This window comes from Myodes glareolus, chromosome 3 (genome assembly GCF_982192425.1).
Source record: "Myodes glareolus chromosome 3, mMyoGla1.1, whole genome shotgun sequence".
NCBI classification, from domain to species: Eukaryota; Metazoa; Chordata; class Mammalia; order Rodentia; family Cricetidae; genus Myodes; species Myodes glareolus.
The window spans coordinates 108019348-108045335 of NC_142028.1; the positions used below are offsets into that span (position 1 = coordinate 108019348).

The 25988-nt window shown below is 42.6% G+C and overlaps 1 protein-coding gene across 2 annotated transcripts in view; it reads left to right on the forward strand.

The window, feature by feature from the left end:
- Ttc39b (tetratricopeptide repeat domain 39B) overlaps positions 1–25988 on the forward strand; it is a 114850-nt gene that overhangs the window by 87240 nt on the left and 1622 nt on the right. For both annotated transcript variants that reach the window (XM_048453001.3, XM_048453003.3), the window contains 7 exons: positions 2008–2169; positions 3470–3561; positions 7658–7784; positions 10474–10582; positions 14935–15049; positions 17026–17142; positions 20624–25988. The exon at positions 20624–25988 is cut by the window's right edge and continues 1622 nt beyond it. In XM_048453001.3, coding sequence (XP_048308958.2) covers positions 2008–2169; positions 3470–3561; positions 7658–7784; positions 10474–10582; positions 14935–15049; positions 17026–17142; positions 20624–20720 — 819 coding nt within the window. In that variant the 3' untranslated portion in view covers positions 20721–25988. The remainder of the gene's footprint in view (positions 1–2007; positions 2170–3469; positions 3562–7657; positions 7785–10473; positions 10583–14934; positions 15050–17025; positions 17143–20623) is intronic.

Consider the following 25988-nt stretch of genomic DNA (forward strand, 5'->3'; position numbering starts at 1 on the left):
TTTCTGCATGGATTTTGGAACCTATCTTTTGCCTACCATGCAGCTGCACTGGTTCCTGTCAGAGGCACTAGTTGACTAATTTCCCTGATGTACAAGAGAAGAGTGTGTGTGTGTATCTATGTATCCCTCCACACAAATGAGAGCAAACATTGTTTCTATTTATTGTAAACCTTCCTCCAGGTCAGTGTATTTAAGTCTCCTGTTTATTTTGATGGCTCTATTTCCTTTCATGAGATGGATAGTTATACTAACTAAACTGACTACTTGTAAAAAGCCAAACTGATGTAGGAGGGTCTTCTATCTATCTGTTGCTTTCATTGGTTGATTAATAAAGAAAACTGCTTGGCCTGATAGGTCAGAACATAGGTAGGTGGGGAAGACAGAACTGAATTGTGGGAGAAAGAAAGCAGAGGCAGGCAGATGCCATGATTCTCTGACCCGAGAAGGATGTAGGTTAGGATCCTTCCCAGTAAGCCACCACCTCGTGATGCTACACAGATTACTAAATATGGGTTAAAGCAAGATGTGAGAATTAGCCAATAAGAGGCTGAAACTAATGGGCTAGGCAGTGTTTAAAAGAATACAGTTTGTGTGTTCTTATTTCGGGTATAAAGCTAGCCAGGCAGCCAGGAGCGGGGGTGGGGGGGGGCGATGAAAAGCAGGCCTGCTCGCCTCATCACTACACCAACGTCATGCGAGCCAGGACCTAAGCTGGAGACTTAGAAGCATACGCACAGAGAGACACAGACAGGAGTCATCCTTGGTATAAGAATGCCAAGTTTACTGCGCTCAGGGGCAGCTTATATAGGGATTCTTAGCCACGCCCAGCTCTCGGGGTTTTTCAGCTGCAGACTCAGCAGGTTCAGAGCAGCTGCAGGCACAGGTTTTGCTCAGTTCACTCCAGCTGGCAAAGGGTCTAAGACAGGCAAAGAAAGTCAAGGGGCCAGGGATCTACAGCTCCCAACAGCCACTAGTGACTGACCACTAAGCCACTGTCATGTGTGCATTTCTGTGCACAGATCCATTGGGATAGGATTCTGGGTCAGGTGGTGCTTGCATTCTTGCCATCCAGGCAAATGGCCTTTCTTATCGAAGAGTCTTAAACCTCTGTAAAGAAATGAGAAACAGACTGGAGAGATACCTCAGTGGTTAAGAGCACTCGCTCTTCTCACAGGTTCAGTCCGCAGCAGCCACATCAGGTGGCTCACACCTGCCTATAACTCTAGTCCCAAGGGATCTGACACCCTCTTCTGGCCTCTGTAGACACCAGGCATGCATGTGGTGCAATATGTGTGTGGTGTGGGCACTCACAAATACACATAAAAATTAATAAATCTTTAAATGTGAGAGCCTGTATTTCTAATATTCTTTGTCAACTCTGGAAGTCTCTGTCCTTTAAATTTTTTTTTGCCCAGGTGATGAGCATAAAAAAAAGGAATTGAATTTTTTACTTAATTTTGTTCTTACTATTGTTATTTGTTGTGCTTGTCAAATCTAGGGTCTCGTGTATGTTGGCCAAGTGCTTTGCCACCAAGCTATGCCTAGCTCAAAGTTTCAAATCCGATTAACTAGTTTGTGAATTTGTTGTATGTTTATCGATTGTTTATTCTTTTCTTTGATTTGCCGGATTACATTTGTACCAATTTTCCTGGTAAAAGCTTCTGCTAATTTGTGGGCAGCAATATCTTCTCTTTGCCTACCCAGTATCTGGAATCTTTTTTAAAGTGTGTTTTGGTCAGTGAGGTTCTCAAACTGTTGTAATCTGTGTTTTATGAAAGAGTTTTGTCATTTCTCGCTCACTGGAAAGGGCTTTCCTATGCCTATGTTATAAAGTACAAGGTCCCCTCACAGCATCACATGTAAGGAAGAGAACGTAATGTCATATGGAGTGGCTTACTGAGTGATGCTCTTGTTCTCTCTGTACAAAGTGTTTTATGTATTTTCCCGTTAGGTTGTTATCTCCTTGTCTAATATCTGGATGATCAGCTTTATGCAATTGACTTATAGGCTCAAGAAACGTTTCGAAAATGCATTTCAGTTCAAGAAGAGTGGAAACAGTTTCACCATCTCTGTTACTGGGAATTAATGTGGATTTATATATACCAGCAGAATTGGATGCAGGCGTATTATTATTCAGACCTTCTCTGCAAAGAGAGTAAATGGTCTAAGGTAAAGCCCTACTGCTCTCAACGTTTTCTGTTGCTGCGTGGCTCCTGTGTTTGTCGTTTAAGATCGAGTTTTCAAGACTCTGACATGGACACTTTGCTCCGTTTAGAGACCTGGAGGAGGGAGTGGCGGTAATTAGCTAGTGATTAGAATCACAGGTGCTGTCCTCAGCACTCCAGGCAGAAAAAGTCCCCCAAAGTGCTGTCCAACAAAGGTGTGTTACTGCCAGGATAACCTGCCTGTGGCCTTATAGTCTCCTGTATTGTGATCTTGGTGATTTTTGTAGACTTTCAATGCCCTGACCAAGTTTTTGGTGATAATTAAAGTTAACTCTGAGCCATTTTTGAGAAGTTGAGAGGAAGAGATCACGATTTTTGTTTGTTCTGCCCACTTTCCTATCCATGATGGCACGTTCCTGTCATAGGAAAATGACCACTGAAAACTTACTGTCATCTGGAACAAACTTTTTTTTAATAGTTAGTGATATTTTTAATCAGTTTTGGAAACCATGCAGATGTATTTGAGTACCTGTTTTTCCCTTCTGTTTTTGTTTTTTGAGACAGAATTTCCCTTTGTAGCCAAGGCTAGCCTGGAGCTCACTGTGAATCCCAGGTTGACCTTAAATTTGTGGCAGCCGCCTGCCTAAGCTTCCCAAGTGCTGGGATGATAGGCATGCCATCATCCCAGCTTCATCAGAGCGCTTCAGCACTTCAGTGTGAGCAGAGAGCTAAAGCCTGTGTGTTTCATTTTTTAAATTAAAATATTTCTTTTATACAATGTACTTTTATCATGTTCCCTTCCCTAACTCCTCCCAGGTCCTCCCTACCTACCCAAACTTATGTTCTCTCCCTTTCTTAAAAAAAAAAACAAAAAAACCTTAAATTACAAAAATGAAAATCAAAACACCCACAAAGAATAAACCAAAAGTCTCAGAACAAACCCCAAATCCCACACACAAGAAAAATAAAAACCTAAACAAAAATAAAAAACATGGACTTCGTTTTATGTTGGCCAGCTACTCTTCACAGGGGCTACATCCTCTCTGGAGTGTAGTCAGTGTACCCAGTGACACTCCACTTTCCCAGTAGCTTTCCCTTTCCCAGTAGGTGTCAATTGCAAATAGCTTCTGGTTAGATGTGGGAGCCCCCTATCCACTTACCCCTCTTAGTGCTGGGACTCTGTTGAAAAAGGTAGCTAACCCTGACACCTTTTAATGTGACGTATGGAAGAGTTCTAGGTCACTTCTGTGTGCAAGGCTAAAATCTCATGTTCTCTAGTGAGCCCTTGTCTTTGTTTCCTCAAGGCAACATATGTGTTCTTGAAAGCTGCCATTTTGAGCATGCTTCCGGAGGAGGAGGTGGCAACGACCAATGAGAATGTGGTGGCTCTGTTCAGGTGAGCACAACAATGTTTCTCTCACGGGGCCCCGGTGGGTTAGACACATCTGACTTCTTCCCTTCGCACTCTACTCCCATAGTTCTTACTTTTTCTACTCATCGATATGGACACACTTAGAGTAATACACTTAGCTGAGAGCCAGCCTGTCATTCTTTAGCGTGATTTTCAGATGTGTTTGCATATCTGGGAATCATGGAAACATGCCTTATACTTGCTTTCTAGAGTTAGAGTTTAGTTATCAGGGGTTTGCTCCTGCTCTTTCACACTAAGGTTCTTCTCCTGCTCGTTTGATTCTGTCAGTGATGTAATCAGATATTTTCTTGAATCCTTTCCCTTGGTCATGCATTCATAGAATTATGCATAAGAAAGAGACCCACCCCACAAACATAGTCTCTTCCAAGAACATGTAGTCTCTCTCTATCCTAGTTTTTCATTCTCATGATCTTAGATTTTGGGGGGGGGGCAGTGTGCATGTATGCATCATGTATAGGAGTGTGTGTGCATACCCAGACATGTGCGGAGGACAGAGGATGATGTTAGGAGTTCCACTCTACCCCCTTATTCTCTCTAGGATCTCACTGAATCTGGAGCCAGGCTCTTGGCCAGCAAATCCTGGGGTCCCTTATGTCTCCTGTCTCCACTGGGTCACAGGCACATGCAGGAACCAACCTGGGTTCCGAGGATTTGAACTCAGTTCTTCCTGCTTACACAGCCAACTTAGAATTTTGAAAATAGTAAATCCTAAAATGATTATTTACAAAATTACCTATGTTTGGTTAGCTATCTCAAATATGCATAAATGGATGGTTGTCTTCAGAGATACATTATGTTATAAATCTGTGCAATATCTGCAGAGAGAAACAGGAAATGTACCAATTTACATGGTTCCTGTAATTGGAGGTTTCTTTCCTGCCTGCCAGTTTTCGAATAACCACTCTGAGGCCTAATATTACTTATAAATGCTTGGCCAATGACCCAGACTTATTACTAGCTAGTTCTTACATTTAAATTAACCCACTTCTATTAATCTATATATTGCCACATGCATTACCTCATCATTTACATGTCTTTCTTCCTTGTCAGCTGACTGCCGTCTCTCCTCCACTCTTCTTTTCCTTGTATTCAGTTTGGCTTTCCTACCTTGCTATGTTCTGCCTGGCTATAGGCCAAATCAACTTTATTTATCAACCAATGGGGGCAAAACATAGTCACAGCATACAGAAAGACCATCCTACAACATTTCCCACTTTCTGTCTAATTGAAAAGGAAGGTTTTAACTTTAACATAGTAAAATTGTATACAACAAAAACAATTATCAAGTAAGAATCACAGTTAAAATATTTAGTCTGTTTGTATTGGCAAAATTAAAGAAAATACTCTATCATCTATTCTATCTTTGTAAGTCTAAAGTTTCATTTCTAATTTATCTTTTATCATAACTAAGGAAAACAGTTATAACTGTCTAGTCTTCAACTCCATCAAAGACCCCGGAAGGATATATTATTACCTGAGTAAACAGGAAGTGCATTGCAAACAACTTCCAAAACTCTAGAAATAACAGAGATATCTGACTGCCTGGACAGTCACCTAAAGGTTTTTGCTACATTGGGGCATCCATTTTCAGCCTACAGGCCCATAGCATTTGGCAGGCTTTTCAATGAAGCAGGAAATTTGAAACACTGCCCTGCCTATATTGGCAGTTCGTCAGTCACTTTCCTCGGTGTCCTGCAGAATGCCTGGCAGTTTCTTCTGTGAAGCAGGAACTCTGAAGGACCATTCCGCCTTGTTTTAACAAAGTTCAGTGGTGGTCATTTTCCTGTGGGTCCTGCATGTCCAGTTTATACAAAATATTGTCAAGCAGTCCAGGAAAGAGTAACTTCTTGCCCAAATGGATAGTATTGCCACATTGAAAGCAAACTCCATAAAGAACTTCTTTGAGGCCCATCATACCCTTAAAATAATTGGTGCTGCCAGGATCAGACGTATGTAACTGTCGAGAAAAGTCTAAGTTCTTAAAACATATGAATGCCATATTTCATAGGTCTTTGAAGCGTTTGAAGATTACCTATCCGAACTATATCTCTGTATTACCTTGAAAATCTAACATAACTATAAATTTGATAGATATGGGTGACTATTAGCCTGTATTTCTTTATTAGCCAGAATAGCTTTTAAGGACTAAGACTTCATATTGCATAATTAAACAAGTTTTATAGGTATGAGCTGTATAGGTAATACCTTAAGCAAAAATAGAAAACATATGTGCAACATAAGGATAGTAACCTTATATTTGTATCAATATATAAAAATACCTTAAACAGAAGAACCATTTATACAGTATAACAAAAATAACCTTAAATTTGTAATAATATACAAAAATAATTTAAACAAAAATAGAAACATACATACTTTGTAACAAAATTAGCTTTAAATTTGTTTTGTTATACCTTTCTATATTCCCTTAAATATAACAAATGTCAATAACCCACCAAATAACCAAAGACCGTCCATACACCCCAACTCTGGGGCATGTGGACATCAGTGTCTCCAAACTGCTTCCTGCTGTCTGTGGACAAAGTATCTTTAGGGTTCCTGAGAAAATTTGAGATAATGGCCAAGTCCTGGGAAGACCAGTTATAATCTTTGTTGATAGATGTCACTTGACAAGGTCAGGCAGCCTTCTAGATCACAGCTGGTCTATCTTAATCTGTAATGAATCCATAGCCTCTTGTTTCCTGTGGGAAGAAAACAACTTCTCCAAAGCACTGCATCTCTTTTAAGGTCCATTCTACAAATATATTTTTTGACTTTTGTTTTAAAGCTAAGGCATTTTTAAAATATTTATATTGGTATATTTTATTGGTCTCTCTTTCAACCCCATGTCTCTCAACAGCTGTCTCTTGTCCATCAGCCATCAAAAAATTCTGAATCAACACAATAACATATAGGATCAGATTCCCTGTTTATTTCCCAAACTTATGTGACTTTTTTCTTTTATATTATTTTTACTGTCTCTTTAAAGACTTTGTTTTATTTTTTAAAACTATTTTATTTATTTCTACAACTGCATGTACCCATTTTCTTTCTTTCTTAAGCCTGCGCACATTATAAAACACACTGGAACCTGTTTAAGGTGTTTCCTTCTGAACTGCTTTTGCTGTGTGTCTTTTAGACTTTTTTTGTCTCTTTGAGCAAAAACTAAATCCACCACGCAACTGTTGCCCAACTTTCAGGAATCTGCCATGCTGTGCTCAAGCCTGCATGTCGTGGCATCTCTGTGCTGTGGTCCCCATGAGAGCCATAACTAGGAAGCTGGTTTTAGCTCCATTACTGTGTGTTTAGAAGCCCCTTCTAAAGCTTTTTCAGGCCTTACAGAAATTTGAGAGCTTCACGTTGGTGTACCGTTATGTAATCGGAGGTTTCTCTCCCGCCCTCCAGTTCCCAAATAACCACTCTGAGGCTTAATATTACTTATAAGTGCTTGGCTGATGGCTCAGTCTTATTACTCACTAGCTCTTACATTTAAATTTACTCATTTCTATTGGCCTATATATTGCCTTGAGGCCATGGTGTTACCTCATTTTTTAACCTGTCTTGCTTCCTCAGCAGCTGGCATCTCTCTCTGTCCTTCCACCCTTTTCCCTGTACTCAGTCTGACTTTCCCGCCAGCTATATTATCCCTGGCTTTAGGCCACATCGGCTTTACTTATCAACCAATGATAGCAAAACAAATCCAGCGCACAGAAAGACCACCCCACAGCCGCTTCCCTTCTCTTTTCTGCATATTTTGGAAATAGACAATTTTATGCCCAGATTAGCCTGGACTATGTTTGACACCTGTAGGATGCCAGCTAAGATGGCTGGAAGGAAACGTGAGTTACTGGCTCTCCCCAAATTGTGTATCCGGTATTACCCGGACGTGTGTCCTCATCGAGATTGCTGGTCCCGACCTTAGGACTGCCGGTTCATGGGGAACGCCCAGTACTGTGCATTTGGAACAGGTTCCCAGCTGCTACTGGCCTATGATGTAGGTGTAAAAAGTCCGTTGTAAATGATATGTATGCTCACTGCCCTCTTCGTGGGCTCTCCACAGACAGGTAGATGGCTTGAAGCAGAGGATCGCTGGGAAATCTCTCCCAACCGAGAAGTTCGCTGTGAGGAAGGCACGCCGGTACTCACCCTCCTCAGGAGCCCCCGGGAAGCTCGTCCTACCTGCCCTGGTATCTGCTTTTATTCCTGGTCTCCATGCTAGAGATAAAGTCACTATTGAGAGCATCAAGGAATGTACTTAGCTTTGGATGGGAAGCTTATGGCTCCTTAAGAACTATTGTGTATTTTTATATTTATACATAAACTAATTTTAAAACGTTGAAAATTTTACCTGTTGCCTTTTGATTAGTTTGTATGTCCTAGACATTGTGATAAAGGCAAATCCAAAAAGGCCATGCCATTTGACTTTCATCATAAAATTAAGAATGGTCTCAGTTCCATGTTTCAGATGAGGATGTTCAGACCTAAAGGGAGAACACGGCTTCACTGAAGTGGAACTGAATTACAAAACAATCCACAAATTCAGTTTTATATTTTCTAATAGATATGTAAAAGAAAACCTTTAGAGAATAATTGTCCAGAAAATACTTTTTTTGATCTGGAGTTTGTTTAATCTGGGCATGATGACTCATACCTGCAATCTTAGCACTTGGGCAGCTGAGGCCAGAGAATTGCTACAGATTTGAGGTCAGCTTGGGCTGCATAGGGAATGCCCGACCACCCTGGACCACATGTGAAGCAAAGCTTTGCCCCTTTGATGTGGGATTGTAAACAAAGAAGACTCATCCCCGAGGTGTGCCACGCCCCTTTGCATTACAGCCTTTCGTAGGGGTGGCTCTCCCACCAGAGAGGAACCCCTTCCAACTAGGGTGTTCTACTGCAGGGGGCCCTGGCTGCAGGGGGCGGCTGGCTGTTCCAGTCCCACTTGAGTTCACCCTCCTCATCACCCCTCTGTTTTGGCAAAGCCTCTGTGAAAACACCATTTGACTTGAATATTTTGAACAAAACCTTCTTTAGTGCTGGATATACTGCTTTGCCGTGACTCTTAACCTTGGCCCAGGGAAGTTTTCAGTGCACCCCAATGTCACAGTCCTCCTCCGTGGCTGGTTCCTTGAGACTTCCATAACTTGGATGATTTAATCATTCTCCTTTGAAAGTTCTGTGCCATTTTCCAGTATTTTTTACTGTCATAGACATTGCTGCAAAGGGCATCATTTATATGCACATGTAATTCTCTGGGAATGTTTTCAAAGTCCTGGAGTTCTTAGTTGAAGGCTGTGTGTTAATGTTTGGGTAGATGAGATAACATTAAATTCCTACCCCCATACTGTATCAATTCAAATGACTGATACTACACCCTTTTAATTTGCATTTCTATATTAACACTTTTCAGTGTCTTCCTCTGCTCATTCATTTTTAGTTTTTTTTCTCCATTGTTCATATCATTCTTGTTTCATTGGGTGATTCTTTTGTTTTGTTGCTGACTCTCAGACGTTCTTTGTGTATTTTAAGAGGAATAAGAATACAGCCCCTGACGGGTCAGATACACGAGCTAACCTGCAGCTGGTAGCACTTAGACCGGTGTTTCCCACAGAACCCTAAGGTTAGACTGACAGGATGAGGTCGGAATGTGATGGACCTATAATTGTGTCTTGAGCACAGACAATAGCAAGAACACTGTGCTCAACACAGAGACCGCAAAACCCTCTCCCAGTTGGTACCTATTGTTGCCCTGATTAGCTTTAGTACTGTTCCACATTCGCTGCTATCAAGTGGTTTGTACTGGGAAGATTCTATGTCAAAGAACTTTCCAGAAACTTCACTTGACCATTGTCTCCCTTTGTCTACCTTAGTACTTAGACCCTGGTGTGTATGAGGCTCTGTCATGCTTTGAATCACTGAAGGTTCGTGGGTATACAATGACAAAGAATTGACTTAGAATTGTTCATACCAAGAGATGTTGCCACAGCCTGCTTTTCATAAAAATTTCAAACCAAGCTTGTTTCTCCCTTGGATAAATACTACACTCATAAAAACATTTAAGTCATCAATTTAAAAATGTCATTACTGAATTGTGCCCCTAGCTCTCAGTGCCGTAAAGCAAGCCTGACACCATCATTTGATGCCTCGTTTCCATGACTGCTCTGGCTAAGAAGATTCTCAAACACTATCTGTTGTATCTTAAAATTCGTGCTCATTGTATACCCTTCAAAATATGAACGGCACTGTCTGGACATTAGAAAAATATTTTCAAGCAAAAGCACATTTGCTTTTGATCCAAAAAAAATTCTCATCTGTTAGCCCATTAAATATAATCTGCAATGAGAAGTCATTAGTTTACATTTCAGGGGCTGTCATTCAGCCATATGGCCTTTAAACAAACGTGTTTTCTGCATATTGGATCACATTACTGGGCCGACACATGTTTTTAATGATATAAAAGAACCTGAGCCCAGTAAAATAAATATTCCAATGATCATTTCTAGTGATATGCTTGGAAACACTTGATGTAAACAATTAGCAGACATTTTAAAATATTTCCCTTTTCTTAAAAGTAACAACAAAAATTTACATTAAACAAAATTGTTTATAGTGTCAGTTTAAAATATTATTTTACTTCTGTATCTCTGTTCTATCCAAAGGATCGCACGCTAGTAGATAGTGTGTTTGTTGAATGAGTGAGTATAAGGTATATGCTTCCTTACCTCAGAGCGTGAAAGACAAAAGGCATATATATAATAAACCAGGGGAACTTATGTCACTGAATCCCAAATGAAGAAAAGTAGAACAAGATCCCGACTGTCATGCTGATGTCCTTAGCAGACACCTCACATATGGTTTTCCATCCTTCCTCCTCAGGAAATGATGTACGTCTGGAATGGCTTTTCGATAGTAGCCAAAAGGAAGGACCTTTCTGAAAACCTCTTGGTGACTGTGGAGAAGGCTGAGGCGGCTCTGCAAACTCAGAGTAAGTGTGCAGAGTCTTTATCTTGGCTCCGATGCCTCTCTGGTCTCTCCCTGGGGCACATGTTGTTCTGTGTGCATCTCAAGAACAAGGCTTGAGCTTCTGCTGTCTGGGTGCTTGTTGTCAAGATGGAGTGAGGATGGCGCCTCCTGATGCACCAAAGAATGGGTGTCTGTCCCAAAAAACCATGTAGGATGTGATTCCACTTTTATGGCATAGCCATTGTGGGCCAGTTTAAAGTTTTTGTTTTTAAGGACCTGCTTTTCTTTTTCTGCTGCTATAACAGAATATTATAGGCTGGGTGATGGATGAAGGAAAACCAGTGTGTTTCCCACAGGTCTGGAGCCTAGGGGTTGTAGGATCCAGGTGCTACAGCTGATGAGGACCTTCTTGTCGCATGGCAGAGGGCACGATGTGGAGACAGAATGAGGCACACAGCACACATTGCCACCCTCTTGAAGTTCTTACCTCTTAACACTGGCTCGGTGACAGTTAGGTCTCAGTATGCTATAATGCCATGTCCTGTGTTTTGAGTGGTTCATCATGTTATGTTCAGACACCCAATACAGTCTGTGCCCTATTTTGGACTCCATGGATACCATGCACAGACATATATGCAAGCAAAACACTCATGCATAAAACAAAATTAAATAGTAGCCAATCTAACATATATAAGGCAATCTTTGCTATTTTATTGTAAAATTATTTTTAAAAGAAAAATATTTTGTGTGGAAATCAACACAACATTATTTTGAAATTGAGATAAAATGGAAGTATATTGACGTTTACCTTTTAAATAAGATTTGGAGCCTGGTAGAGGTGGAACACGCCTTTAACCCCAGCACTCAGGAGACAGAGGCAGGCAGATCTCTGTGAGTTTGAGGCCAGCCTGGTCTACAAGGGAGTTCCAGGACAACTAGAACCACATAGTGAGACCTGTCTCAACCCCTCGCCCCCATATAAAATAAAATAAGATTTAGGGGCTGGAGAGATGTCTCAGTGGTTAAGAACACTCTGTAAGAGGAGTCTCTTACAGAGGACCCAGGTTCCGTTTGCAGCAATCATATGGTAGCTTATAACTGACTGTAACTTCACTTTCAGGGAACCTGACCTCCCCCCCTTTCTGGTCTCCATGGTCACCAGGTATGCCTTTGGTGGTGCACATTACATACAGACAAAACACTCAAACATATAAAATAAAAACCAGTGTTTTTTTTAAAATGAGATTTCATGAGATGAACTTTTCCAAAAATTCAAAATTTTGAACAAATTTAGTAGTGGTCTCTGTTGTTCGATGAATTTAACTAAAGATAGCTCTTGCCTTTATGGGAATTATAAATTAAAGCCCACATGTCTACAAATTAAATGGATGAATGAATGTTTATGTGAAAAGCAGAAAGTAAAGGAAAACCTTTGGGGGCTTGCTTACGTGAGAACAGTTGCAGAAATAGCCAGCTTTCCTCATGTACGCCCTGCTCCCCCAGCTCTGATGGGCTGGACTCGGTGGGGTCAACTTCCATTCCTGAGCCCCCAGTGATGTCTCCTGGATCTTCCCAGCTCCCAAGGTGGAGCCTTTCTCAGTCAAGGGTCTTGAGTTTGTGAATGACCACTGGGGTTTTCTCTGGATAGGCTCTTCCCCCTCGGGTTATTTTGCCCTCTATTGACCGGAGAAAGAGAGCTAAAGGATTAGTGTTTGCATCGCGTGCTCATACACTGCCTTTCCTGCTCCTGTTTCTAACGGTATCTTCAGATGCCACGCGCGAGCTCTGGGTGAACCAGCTGAGACGCAGCATGTGTCCCACGCTTGCTGACAGTCCTGTCCTCCGTTTTTCCCTGGTGAAAGAATTGGTTTATTGTCAGGGTCATCTCTATCTGAATATACATTAGGTTTATAATGGTTTTGAGGACCATTGTTTTATGTAGGAACATTATCTTCCCTGCCTTAAAACTTCTGACTGTTAGTTAATTAAACTTCCATTCTTCAGAGTGTGTGTGGGGAATCCTGATTGGAAGATTGAGTGAAGTTCCAAGCCTGAGGTTGTGGGGGCTTCTACCCCTGCCCGTTATTAGATACCATACCAGATGTGGTTCTGGTTTTCTATCTGTCAGTTGTGGTTAAAGGGCAGAGGGTAGAGGGCACAATTGTCCTGTGGTAGGGCCTGGCTTTGGTACGTACAGGTTGGTCGTCCGCACAAAGGGTACAGCTAGATGCGAGAGCGCTTGCTGACATGCTTAGCGTCGACACGTGGCGGTGAGTTTTGCACTGTTTTCCTTGGGATTCTAACCAAATTCATCATGTAGCCAGAAGTCGGCGGCAGATCCACTTTGTCTGTCATTGCGATTAATCTGTGTGGTGTGACATTAACAGCAAATAGAGTCAGCTACATAAAGGAAGGTAGGACTGCCTGGCCGCTTTCCCCGTTCCGGCCAGCTCCCGTGTTTCCCTTTCGGTGCTGCAGTGGGTTTCTGTAATGCTCAGTGTGGGTATCTTTGTAGTTTTCAGATGTCTGTCAGTCTTAGCCCGCCCACATTTAGGACATCGGCAGCCTTGCTGTGCCACCTGTGAGCAGTGGCATTGTTCCTGTGATTTAAACAAACAAACCAAAAACATCTCAAACCCTATTTCTCTCTGTGTGTGTATGTGCGAGAGGAGAGTTTATGGGAAGTGCTGTCCTCCCACATGTGGGTCCTCGGGATCCAACCCAGGCCGTCACACTTAGTGCCTTCACCCGCAGGGCATCTCAGCAGCCTTCTCCCCAGTAGAAATGGAAGGTGTTCGGCTCTTCCTCTTGTGTGCGGGTGCAGGCCATGATGGGGCGTGATCATGTGATACTGCGCTGTGGTCAGGGGAACTGGGCTTTGCTTCTGAGTTTGTGGAAGAGGTGGCATATGAAGCCCTGTCACATTGCTAACTTATGATCTCCACAGAGTGCGTCTACTGGGTTTTTAGTAGCCATTGTCTGTGCCACCTCAAACATCATTCATCGAGCAAGCAGCTATTGTCATAACATTAGAAAACTGCTTCTCAGAATTCAATAGAATGCACAGAAATGAGACGGAAAAGTGGCGGCCAGTGTGGACCCAGCTTTGGGCTTGGGTCTGACTGACCTGTTTCTCAGCAGACTCCCTGATAGAAGCGTGGATTGTGAGTGGGAGAATGGAAGGTAAGGGGTGCCAAGTCCCTAGTAGGAAAGGTCAGAGGTGTTGGTACCTGTGGGTTTCCTAGTGTGTGACCCATGGCATATTAGCCCTTGACAGTTCAAGGTGAATCTCATGTGTTTAACACTTAGAAGTGAAGTGAGCCCCACCAGTTGGGTGAGTAGCACTGTTGCTTCCCATAGCTGAGGGTTTACCAACTGAAACACCAGCACGTGTCACTGACGGGGTCTGAGACTTGAACCCAAAGCATGCGGCTGCAGTATGGAGACTCCCAGGATCCAGTCCTCTCCCCTTACCGCCCCTCCACACTGCTGTCACAGCCGGAAACGTGTAAATTAGCAGTCTGTCTTGGAATGACTTTTTTGCTTGTCACTTGCAAAAGAAGAAAGCAGAAAAATCTTCACGAACAGAACACGTGGCGTGGCTACCTTTGACGGATAGCCACGACACCATGTGGCTCATTCTGCTTAACACATATCCAAACTGCGCTGGAGAAGACAGGGGCCTGAATAGGAAAAGGAAATCCTTGACATTTTCCCGGAGCATGGCTGTTTGTGGCGACTTTCGGTGCCTTTCCTGTATTTCAGAACCATTTCATGGCATAATTCTCCCCCCAAAGAACATAACCTGCGAGAATTGCTAGGTTGTAAACATAATGATCTGGAGAGAGGTTTCTGCTTCCTGCATTTTGAACGGGTGGGAGGCCATCTGCTTCTCCATATGGAGGTGCTACCCTCTCCTGCGCGGACGCCAGCGCAGTTAGAAGCCAAAACAACAGGAGGAGACAGCCTGCTTCCTCCTCCTTTACCTCTGAGAGAATTAATGAAGCTCATTCTTTATTTAGAGATCAGATTTCCTGTTGTAGCTAAGGGCACAGCGTTTACTATGACCACCAGAAAAATCTGCCCCTGCGGTCTCCCTAGATGAATGGCGTAGAATGTGTAAGCTCAGTGTTCTTCTGAACAAGCATTCCCATTGTGTTTTATGTAGTAGGTTGGTAAGCTTATTATTAAACGCTTCCCCTAAAGCCCAACATCAGTTAGTTTTCTTCTCAATTAGGATTTTTGGCAAGTATTTTTGTGCTGGCAAGGCAGCTCAGGGTGTTCACCTCATATGGATGTGGCGCTAGCGTTCATCCCAGGCACCCCAGAAGACAATGAACTCTTCCCCCTGTTGTTTCTTCTTGTTGTTTTAAGACTTTGCTGACTCTGTGGATGATGAGTGCTTGGTGAAATTACTGAAGGGATGTTGCCTCAAGAACTTAGAGCGACCCTTGCAAGCTGAGCTGTGTTTCAACCACATTGTGGAAAGGTAAGAGCCAGCCTGGGTTCAAGTTGTGGCTTCAGGGGACTTGGAGGCAAAGTGATGTGCCAAGCTATGGCCTGCATGGAATACGGCTTTATGCATTTACACCCAGTGTTTAAAGATGACCCATTTCTTGTATATAGAGCCCGAGCAAGGCTGAATGCTTATGGGTGAACTGGTAACCCCTGTTTTCTCTAAAGACTGTGACTATGTAACACTTCACTTTGCACAGTGTGGGCCCAGCAACTGTGGTCCCTACAGAAAGAAGCTGGAAGCTGCATTTAATGTCAGATCTCCTGATTTTTGTTTGTTTGTTTGTTTCTCGAGACAGGGTTTCTCTGTAGTTTTGGAGCCTGTCCTGAAACTAGCTCTTGTCGACCAAGTTGGCCTTGAACTTATAGGGATCCACCTGCCTCTGCCTCCCAAGTGCTGGGATTAAAGGTGTGCACCACCACTGCCCAGTCAGATCTCCTGATTTTTAAACGTTGGCGCTGTGATTTTGAAAACCCTGCACACCATGAAGATGGAGGCCATACAGTGTCCTCCCTCATGACAGTATTTGTGAGAATGTAGGACACATTTTCTAGTTCCCAAATAAGGTCGTATACTATATTTGGTGAACACTAGGAAACTATATATGCAGTTCTAGTTTACTGGTGCAGCAGTGACCGTGTGTGCTGCCTGCTTTGTTTTATTGCCTCTCACAGGGAGGCATTTGCTCCTGTGCTTTCCAGGGTTTGGATTGTGAAATCACCTTCAGTGGGGTTAAGTTGTGGAAGAGTTTTCCTATACCACTTATTTTGACTTCTACCAAAGCCACCGTCGTGTTAATATCATGTTTAGCAGTGTTTGGACCTCTTGAGCAATGTAAAATTGGATTGTAAATTTCTGTGAAGACTGGCCTATGTGTTGTTAATTTCCAAAGAGATGTGTTTTGCTTTTTCTTCATGTCAAAAGTGCAGGCAATAGGAGACCATCGTCTCTGTCTTGTCTTTTTGCCAGTGAGTGGGTTTCTTCTAGTCTGCTTCCTCCAAAGGACATATTCTACGTTCCAAGCTTAAGGTATTCAGCTCCAGCCGTGTGCTTTTTATGGGTCTAGGGCCTCATTTACTGCTTGGCCATTGAGACTCAAAGTCTCAGGTCTCTCTGCAGACCCCAGGGCAGATTCAGCACAAATAGTCTTGCCATCTTGCTCTTACTTCTCCTTGGCATCTGAGAGTAGTTTGGGCTATAGCCTGGTAAACTGAGCTATAGATTATTGTCATTATGTTTAATTTATTTTAGACTTTATTTAAAAGGTTACAAATAAAAATAAAAATCACACACTAAAGTCAACCTGGCACAAACACTATACAAATCAGTGAACAGAGTAGCCATTCAGAATGGAAGCTGTGGGGTTTTGCATTGGATTTTATGCTTTTAATCATCAATATATTTTTTATGTACTTATCCACCACCAAAAATGAAAAATCCATTACAGTTAGAACTAGAGAAACAATTTGCTCTAGATTTAAAAGGCTCTTTGTTACTCAGGCTTTTTTCCTGAACTTCTAGCTTCCAAAATGATGCTGAAACAGAACTGCCAGCCATATAGTCATTGACGTTTTGAAGAATTCTAAGACTTAGGTACGAAGGAAATTGATGCTTTGTTAAACACAAAACTAATGCAACTTCCTTATTACTAACTTTGGAGCCACATGCTCACAAAGGTGATCTCATCTTCTCGAGGGCCATCTCGAAGGTCTGTGTGTATTGGTCTGCCTAAGAGCTGGTACTACACCAATGCGGGCTGTATGTTAAAGAATTAACAATTAGTGTATGGAAGCATACTTCATTCCGTAGGTTGTTCAGTTCCATAGCTGTGACCGCAGCCTTCCTCTGTGATAGTCTCAGTGTTGTCTGGGAAGTGAAGAACAATATGTGTTCCGAATGGTACCTTTTGTGTTCTGTTAAGACTTAATTGATTCTCATTCGCTTTTTAGTGAGAAGCTACTGAAGTATGACCACTATCTGGTGCCGTTCACTCTGTTTGAGCTGGCGTGTTTGTATAAAAGCCAAGGGGACATTGACAAGGCCACAAAGACCCTAGAAACTGCAAGGTGAGTATTGACGGTAACTTGTGGTGACGTGGAGGGGGAGACATCAGTGCCAATGCAGCAGCAGTGAGTGCCATTGTACTCCATAAAGCTAGTGAGCTAATGCAAGTTAGCATGACTACTTTCGCTAACGTGGTTTGTTTGTTTTGAGCATGGGCTTTTGCTGTAGTTGTGCTGTTTGGAGCCGCTCAGTCTGTCACTCTGGCTACCTAGAGAGGTCATGTGTGCACCTAGCTGATCAGCTTCAGCTTATGCACTTCTACTGCAAATGGCCAAGTAGTAGGTATTTTGGCCTTAGAGTGAGTACTGATTTTAGAGTGTAAGGTGCCCATTGACTGCACTTAATATATTGTAAGTACCCATAGTGTAGAAGATGCGTGAGCCATGGATGTGTTCAGAGCTGGTCTTTGGGTCATAGTTTTATGACCAGCTTGTCATTTCTGCTAGATAGTGACTCACACTTGTGATCATGGCTTATTTTCTACAAGGTATAACCCTGAGGTCTTTTTCTGGGCACTTGGGGCAGTGGAGAAAGAATGCCATAAAAAACCCTAGGTCTGTGAGTGTAGCAGCTCACACTTGTAATCCCTGCTGTAATCCCAGGCAGCATCGCCTGCAAGTGTGAAGCCAGGCTGGGCGACAAAAACAAACGAGAAACAAAACAAAAAACCAAAGCAAAAGCTTCTAGGTCACCGGTTTATTTCTTCAGATTCACTGAATGCCCACCATATGCCAGATACAATGAAGGCCATGGAGCGGCTGCTGCAAACTCAGCTGGGAATGCTCTCTGCAGGGTAGCTGGAGGGAGACAGCAGGGTATTGAGAGTGTTCTGCAGAAATGTCCATCCGGGCACCTTGATGTTGAGCTGAGATTCTTTGGAGGAGATGACAGTACCATTGACATTCGCATAAATAAGGCAATTTTGGAACGATCCATCACTAGGGCTATGTAGGAGCATGTTGCCCAGGATGTGGATGCAGTTTGCTGAGCAGGTGGATGGACAGTGAAGCTTTTTCCTGACTGGCAAACACTCAGAGCAATGAGCTTTTGTGAAGAGATATACTTCTCAGGGCTATCATACTTGGAGGTGGCTGCCAGATATTCACATGGAGAAGGTGAGCTGGCGATGAGATACGCAGGTGTGTTCAGTGCTAAAGTCAGGACCACATGAATACAAACCAAAGTCCCCAGCCCAGAGAGCATGCTGGTCAAAGCTGTCATTCCTGAGGTCGTTAAACCACAGGGCAGGTGATAGAGGTCTTGACCAGTGCCTGGAACATTTTGAAGACAAGGGCCGTGATAAGACTAAGAGGGTAGTAAGTTGCTGTTGTTTAATTTTTTTTAAACAACTCAAGGTTGTTTAAAACAGTTAAGTGCAGTACATAGCACAGAGTCAAGATCTGAGTTCTATTCTCAGAACCTACTTAAAGAACCAACCAGGGGAAGGAGCCAACTCCATAGAGTTGTCCTCTGACCTCCTCACAGGTTCTGTGGCGTGCCTTCCCCACCAGTACATCGTGTACTTATCCAATAATAATGATGGACTCTCTGAATTCCTAGAGCTAGTTAGCAACTAAGAAGCATTCAAATATGAAAAGCCGAAAACTTGGAAATAGTGAAAATGGTTGCTAATGAGGGCAGCTGCCAAGAAGTTGAGCAACATGGAAGACCAAAGCTATCGTGGGGCCACGTGTGACCTTGATAGGGAGACGAGGAGAGGAGTGGAGTTGACGGCTATGCTATTGTAAGGTTAGGGATGTTTGCTATGAATAGAGTGAAGTAGGGGGAAGAAACCTTTAGGGGCAGGATGCCCCCAAGTTTGTCCTAAAAGAGAAATGAACAATGTAGGAAGAAGCCACTTTACAAGGTAACTTGTTGGCCATGAGGACAGCTAGTGCTTCAGCTATAGTGTCTGTGCATCTTCAGAGGAAGCTATGGGGTCTCTGCACTGTGCATCCCCAGGAAGTTATGGGGTCACCGCACTGTGCATACTGCTACTTCAGGCTTGCACAGTTGGCACATAGTCAGCACTACTTAGTGTAAATGGAGCAGCAGGTGACACAGAAAGACATTTCTTCACCACTGAAAAGCACCCAAAGCTACCATGGACCCAGACAATACCTGTAGGGTAAACATAAACACTTTCCCGTGATTTCAGGACCATCTCTGTCTGCAGTTCCTCTTCACAGCATGGGCTTTTCAAAGCGGCCAGAAATCGAGAGAATACTCAGTTGTTCTTAGGTAAATCTTAGTAAGAGCTTCTTTTTAATCTGTGAACACTACATCATACTAACACTCATCAAAGTTAAGAAGAAAGTGTGTTTTAAAAAAGACAGAAACACTACTTCAAAGGAGGCATCAGCTACCTTGTCTGCCAAGGCAGGGCTTGAAATCAGGAGGCCTAAATTGAAGCCAGTTCCTACCGATTTTAGCAACATGAATGGTTTAAATTATTGCTGTGAAGAGATCATGACCACAGCAACTCTTATAAAAGAAAACATTTGATTAGGGTCGGCTTATAGTTCAGAGATTTAGATCATTATTGTCATAGTGGGAAGCGTGGTGGCACACAGGCGGACCTGGTCCTGGAGAAGAAGCTTGAGAGTTCTACATTGGAGTCTGCCAGCAGCCGGAAGACACTGCAGAGACACTGGGCCTGGCTTGAGCATTTTGAAACCTCAAAGACTTCAGTGACATACTTCCTCTCAGTGACACACTTCCTCCCAGTGACACACTTCCTCCACCAAGGCCACACCTCCTATCAGTGCTAGTCCCTATGAGCCTATCGCGTCATTTTCATTTAAACCATTATAGTCAGGTTTTCAAGTAATTTTTGGATTTTGTTTGCCCTGCTTTTCTTTTCTATGGTTCTGGGGATTGACCCCAGATTCTTGGTGTGCCAGGCAGTTTCTCTACTGATGCATTCCACCCCAGCCTCGTCACTTGTGTTCACCCCTTCTCGTGGCCCCTGCACTAATTTGAGTCATTAGTGACAAAACCACTGGTAACTTGCGTGAGAACTGGAAGAAATGGTCACAGGGCACCCCTGCTGTCTTTGTTAGAGTAGCTTCATGTGGGTTCCGGAGTACTTTTCTTCTGTTGAATAGTGGATTGTTTATGACCATTGCATTACATTAACCTACCTCAACATTTCTCTAAAAATAGAAGTTGAACCACTCAGCAATACTTAACAAAATATGCCATGACCTCAAGACCTTGTTATAGTAGTGGTTTGTAATTAGGATATTGCAACTCAAAATTATAACCTTTTAAATCACCACCAGGGAAGCTTCTAGAAACCCAGAATGCAGACTCACCGTTCACTTTGCCCCACAGAAAGAATCTGCTTTTGACTCAGCTCCGCTGATACACTTGTTGAAGTTAGAAAGTAAATACGAGATCAGAGGGCGGCAGAGGAAGGTGGTGGTGCCCTGCTAGCCAGAGAAATGCTGACTGGACCCTTTTATTCTTCCTTGTCTTCAGAAACAACTACAAAGATTACTCCTTGGAGTCCAGACTACACTTCAGGATTCAAGCAGCCCTTCATCTCTGGAAAAAACCATCTTCTTCCTCAGACTGATCAGAACGCACAGAATGGAATCCCCCCAGTTATCATGGACTCTTGCTGTGGAGATCAGTCCCAGTTAAGGCAGAAGCGTGATCCTTCGAATAAGAAAGGAAACTCTATTGTCGGGCGCTTCCTGTCACCCGAGTGGCTTCCTGTTCCCCTATGGAATGGCAATCAATATTGTATAGAGATTCTTATACTCTGCCTTTAAAAAGAATTTCACATTAGATTTCAATTGAGGGGTGAAGTCTTTTAAAAGACTGACAGGTACAATAAAGTCTAGTTAGATTATTTATTTTTTTAATGCAAAAATTAATATTGTTCAAGTAGCAAATGGCTTTATAAGCTGAGCCATTTTTAGATTGGCTTGTCCTTTAAACTTCAGAGATATTTTATTGCTTAGTATTTAAATCTCAGAGTGGAAATAAATATCGCATCTAAAGTAATATAACAATGAGTTTCTGAAGGTTCTGGAAGAGTGGAGCAGAGGCCCGAGGGGTGAAGTCTTCCTAGGCTGAAGGACCTGCGTCTCTACAGGATGATGCAGCCGTGAGTTCTCGGGTTTCCGCTCCCAGTGGTTGTAATGGTGGCACTTTTCAGAAATTGTTCTGTCTTTGAATGTACTCATATCTGATCCAGCAATAGCATTCAACCATATAGACATATTTCCCATGTATCTACAGGAAGAAAACGTGGTATTTTAGACCTCCCTAACCTTAGTGCTAAAGCCTGAGATATACTCTGACTGCTTTCCTTACAGGGAGGAAAAAAATCCCTGTTGCTTTAAATGATATGTAAATTATCAGTCATTTTTACACTTAGGATGTGGCTGGCCCAGCGCTGCTCACGGTTCGTTCTTTCTTTCTTTCTTTCTTTCTTTCTTTCTTTCTTTCTTTCTTTCTTCCTTCCTTCCTTCCTTCCTTCCTTCCTTCCTTCCTTCCTTCCTTCTTTTCTTCCTTACTTCTTTCTTTCTTCCTTCCTTTCTTTCCATCTGGGCTGTGTTTGGTTCTCTGAGTAGAAAATAGAACCAGAGAATGAGACTGGAAGAGCCAGGCTCTGCTACTGGTGAGCAGAGAGCAGACGGCTGTTCTGGAGTCCCCCCACCTGTCAGTCACTGTACCTTCCTCTCTTGTGAAACAGGAAAAGAACAGGTGACTTCAACGTTCTCTCTGAGTTTTATAACCACGAGTCTGTGTATTAGGTACTTCCAGCACTGTTTAGCATTTAATCCACATTCTTCCCATTTAGAATGTTTTATAATATTTTTTTTTCAATGCCCCTCCCTCTCCTTCCAATCCACTGCCTATAGTAGTTGTCACAGCTAAGGCCAGATCCCATCCCGTGAGGAGAAACACTTCACGAGTCCACGAGTCAGGGTTTTGTTCTGTTTTCTTGTCTGTATGGTCGTTGACTCCACATTCCCCAGGTGGAGCCCCGAGTTTGTAGTTGGGAGTCTCTCTCTGTTGGTGGACAGTTAGCAACGTAAAACAAATGACTCGCCCTTTCTAGGACTTGGATTTTCCAGTGGGAACGACAAGGTAGCATTCAGTGCTCCAAGGCCTCAGCTAGGTGGTGCCTTGGTAGCTTTCCGTACACTGGGGAGGCTATAGACACATGAGTGAGTCTGACCATTACGGCTTTGTGCATGGATTACAGTATCTGTATAAAATATCCTCTGAGTCTTTGGTCTGTGCCTTAAAATGAAATGAACGTGGGCAATCAGAGGCTTTCGGTTTATGCATTTAGCACTGAGAGCGGCCCAGATCATGGAGTTGCTCCTGCTCTCCCCTGCTGCAGCTCCCCATGCTCAGCATTGGGGTTGTGTTACTTAAGGTACCATTTCTTGACCAACATTGAGGAAGCATTTCTTGAAGAAGGTGATTAATACACTTTGAGGCAGAGAACCATCCCTTCAGATAACATGTCACATTAATATGAATTATACAACCAGCTACAGATAGAAGGGGAAATAAATTGTCATGATACTATAGAAATATATTCAATAATTATATATATATAAGACTTTGAAGAAAAGTTTATAAATTCTTTAGGAGAACATTGATAACATCATTTTAAAAACATATATTATTAAAGAATATATCTGGGTATAAGGGCACATTCCTTTAATCCCAGCACTTGGGAGACAGGGGCAGGTGGCTCTCTAAGTTGGAGGCCAGCCTGGTCTACATAGTGAGTTCCAGGACACCCATATCTACATAGTGAAACCATGTTTCCAAAAAGAAACAAACAAAAAGAGTATATATCCATATTTTGTGAGAAACTGTCAGAGCTCATGGTCTGTAACAATAAATTCCCATTCTGATATAAAATGAAAAAAATGAAGCTAAAAACAACTATTGTAGGTTGGTGAGATGGGTCAGCAGTTAAGAACCCTTCCTGCTGCTCCAGGGACCAGAGCCTGTTTCCCACTACCATGTCAGACAGTTCTCACCTGCTGTAACTCCAGAAGAGCTGACACCCCTTCTGGCCCCTGTAGGCACCCAGACAAACATGGCATATGTTCACACAGAAGAAGCACACATGTGTACATTGGTAGATAATCTTTTTTAAAATGACTGCTTTTACATTACCAAACAAATTCAGCTGTGCCATTTTTTGATTTGTGGGTTTTTTGTTGGTATTATTCATATTCTCTTTGGCAGTTAGCCGTGTGGATCATCTATCTAGTGACTTTATAAATACTGCAGTAGAATTAATGCCACAGACATTTATCTGTTTCCTGTCGTGTTCAAGACACTGTACAGGCACCGGTTTCTTAGGATGTTTGTAAGGGTCATCTTCTACAGCCTGTTTTGTGATTTAGGATGTTTGCCTAAGAGAGACCATTTTATCTGGCATCTTTGTGAGGCACCGGTAGTGGCTTGGGACTCTGGCACATCTAAGGACAGTTTGTATAGCCACAGGCAAAATTGCTTCTGTTTATTTTTTAAATAGCGAGGCAGTGTTCTGATTGGTGCTTTCATGTGGCCAGTAGGAAAGCCTTGAAGGTTAACTACACCAACTACTGTGTATCTTTGAATACGTGCACTTCCTGCACATAAGATTACAGAGCACACAGTTTTGTGGCTTTCTCTCTGTTCCAAGGACAGGAGGAGACCGTGGGTAGGAGCTACGGGGAGATAAACTGCACATTCCTCCATGGGAAGGACAATCTGCGGTCATTAGAGCAATCCAGCAGGCCGGCCAGCTCCTTGGAAAGGGGTAAGCTAGCAGCTCAGGGTCGCTGTCGTCCCTCCCTGGCCCTGGGTTAATTGAATTGGAGGTCAGGTCATTCTACAATTTTTTGAGCAGGGCTTAAACCCTGTGGTGCAGAAGGGTGAAAAGCCAGTGCCCCTCTTCAAGTAGAAGTGCACGCTCTTTCTCTAGTCCTTTCATTGTGCTGGGCACTAGCAGCACCTGCTGTCAAAGCTCACGTGATTCTGCCTCCTATCCATCCCCGTGAGGTTTAGTGATCTTGTTGCGTAGAGCCCTGCTCCCTGGACAGTAAGAGTGATTTAAGAACAGTCTTTGTGGCCAAGTGGGAAAGTCAATTCTGGTCAACTCCCCAGACATTTCAGTTTTCCTGTGTCCTTTGTCCCCCTTCATTGCATTCCCTCGGTTTCTGAATCACCAGTTCTGGTGCGGTTAGTTGTAATTAGTTAGTGAAGCCTCCAGTGACTGAAATCCTACGCGCTTGTGATCTATCAGGATCTTAGCAGATTATTTTGTCCATTTTGGCCGTTAAACATACTGCTTCTGCTGTCCTCAGTCAGCTGTGGCTGCTGCACTCCTGAAATGGCCATGGGCAGTGGCACCTTTCTTCTTGTCCCCTGGCACTCTGGCATCTGCTTACTGTCCGCGGTGACTGCCCATCCCTCATCCATTGCATCACCTTGCCAACTCTCTCTCAGTGGTTTACCTTTTCCGTTTAAGTGCCCTTAAATTTGATTCTCCCATGTATTTGGCGCATGAACATTGGTCTCACCCCTGTGAACTCTATGTGTGCTCATCTAAAAGTCCCTGTTTTTAAGATTACCAGGGTAGTCTTATTTTATAAACTGTCTCTGCATGTTGCGATTGTTAGGTCGCTTCCATGAATAAGATAATTTCTGAAAAATTTAATGAACACTTTGTGATACTTTTACATCACCAACATGCTAATGTTGACCCTCTTAGATAGTTCAATATACTACTTACAGATTGTTTGACACGATTGATCCACTTAAGGAATAATATGGAATATGATTTATCTAAATTTAAATATTTTATACCTTCCAATTGCCTATTGTGAGTAATTTAAGCTCTTTAAGGGTCTCTTTATTAGATACAGTGATAGATCTAATGTATCACTAGATTGGTCTATACATAAGTAATATGAAACAACCCATATTGGCTAATCCTTCATGCCCTTTTAGGAGTGGAGTTGTTTCTCCAAATCACTCTCCCACCACCCAATTATTTACATATTTTACTGTATGTGTTAGATTGCTAGAACCCTGCTTCCCTAGTTAATATTTTGGTCTATTGTACATTTACTGTTAGCTTTTATTATTTTATAATGTTGAACTTGAAATGTAAAGGTCCCATCAGACTCTATCATCAAGGAAGATGGCCTTGCTGTTGAACAGTTCCATCTGATCTGGACAGACTTTCATATGCAGGGACAAATTTAAGTCCGTTCCAGTCCATCTATAAAACTTGATCACTTCAGAAAGATGTGATAGGAAAGCTATTCCATGTACTGAAACGGCTGAGCAGGTTTTCAGCCTGAATCATACAGAGGATATATAGATTGAACACCAGAGAAGAGTAAGCCCCACCCCCTCCTGTTTGCAGTATACAGTGAGTGACGTGTGTTCATCACAGTTATATTGCAACAGGACTGTGCAAAAATTCAAAGCAGATGCTTCATTGTATTTAAATAATAAAGAATTCTGAACATGCCTACAGGTTGGATTTTATTTTATTTTTTATTTTTGCGGTGCTAGAAATGAAACCCCGAGGGCTGGTGTTTGCTTTGTAAGTACTCTACAACTGAGCCACATCCTCAGCCCCAGGTTGAATATTGAATAGGAAAAATCAAGGTACAGTAGTAGCAAACTTACTGACAGTAACACATAGGACTCCTTAGAAGTGTGTGATTTAAAGGCTGAACACAGGACATGTGCATATAATGTCAGGTGCATTGCTCCTTAACTTTTTCTTCGGGGCTTTGAATTAAAAGTCTTGGTAGTTTGGGTACCAAAAGAAAATAAAAAGAAATTGTTTTCAGTGGAACAG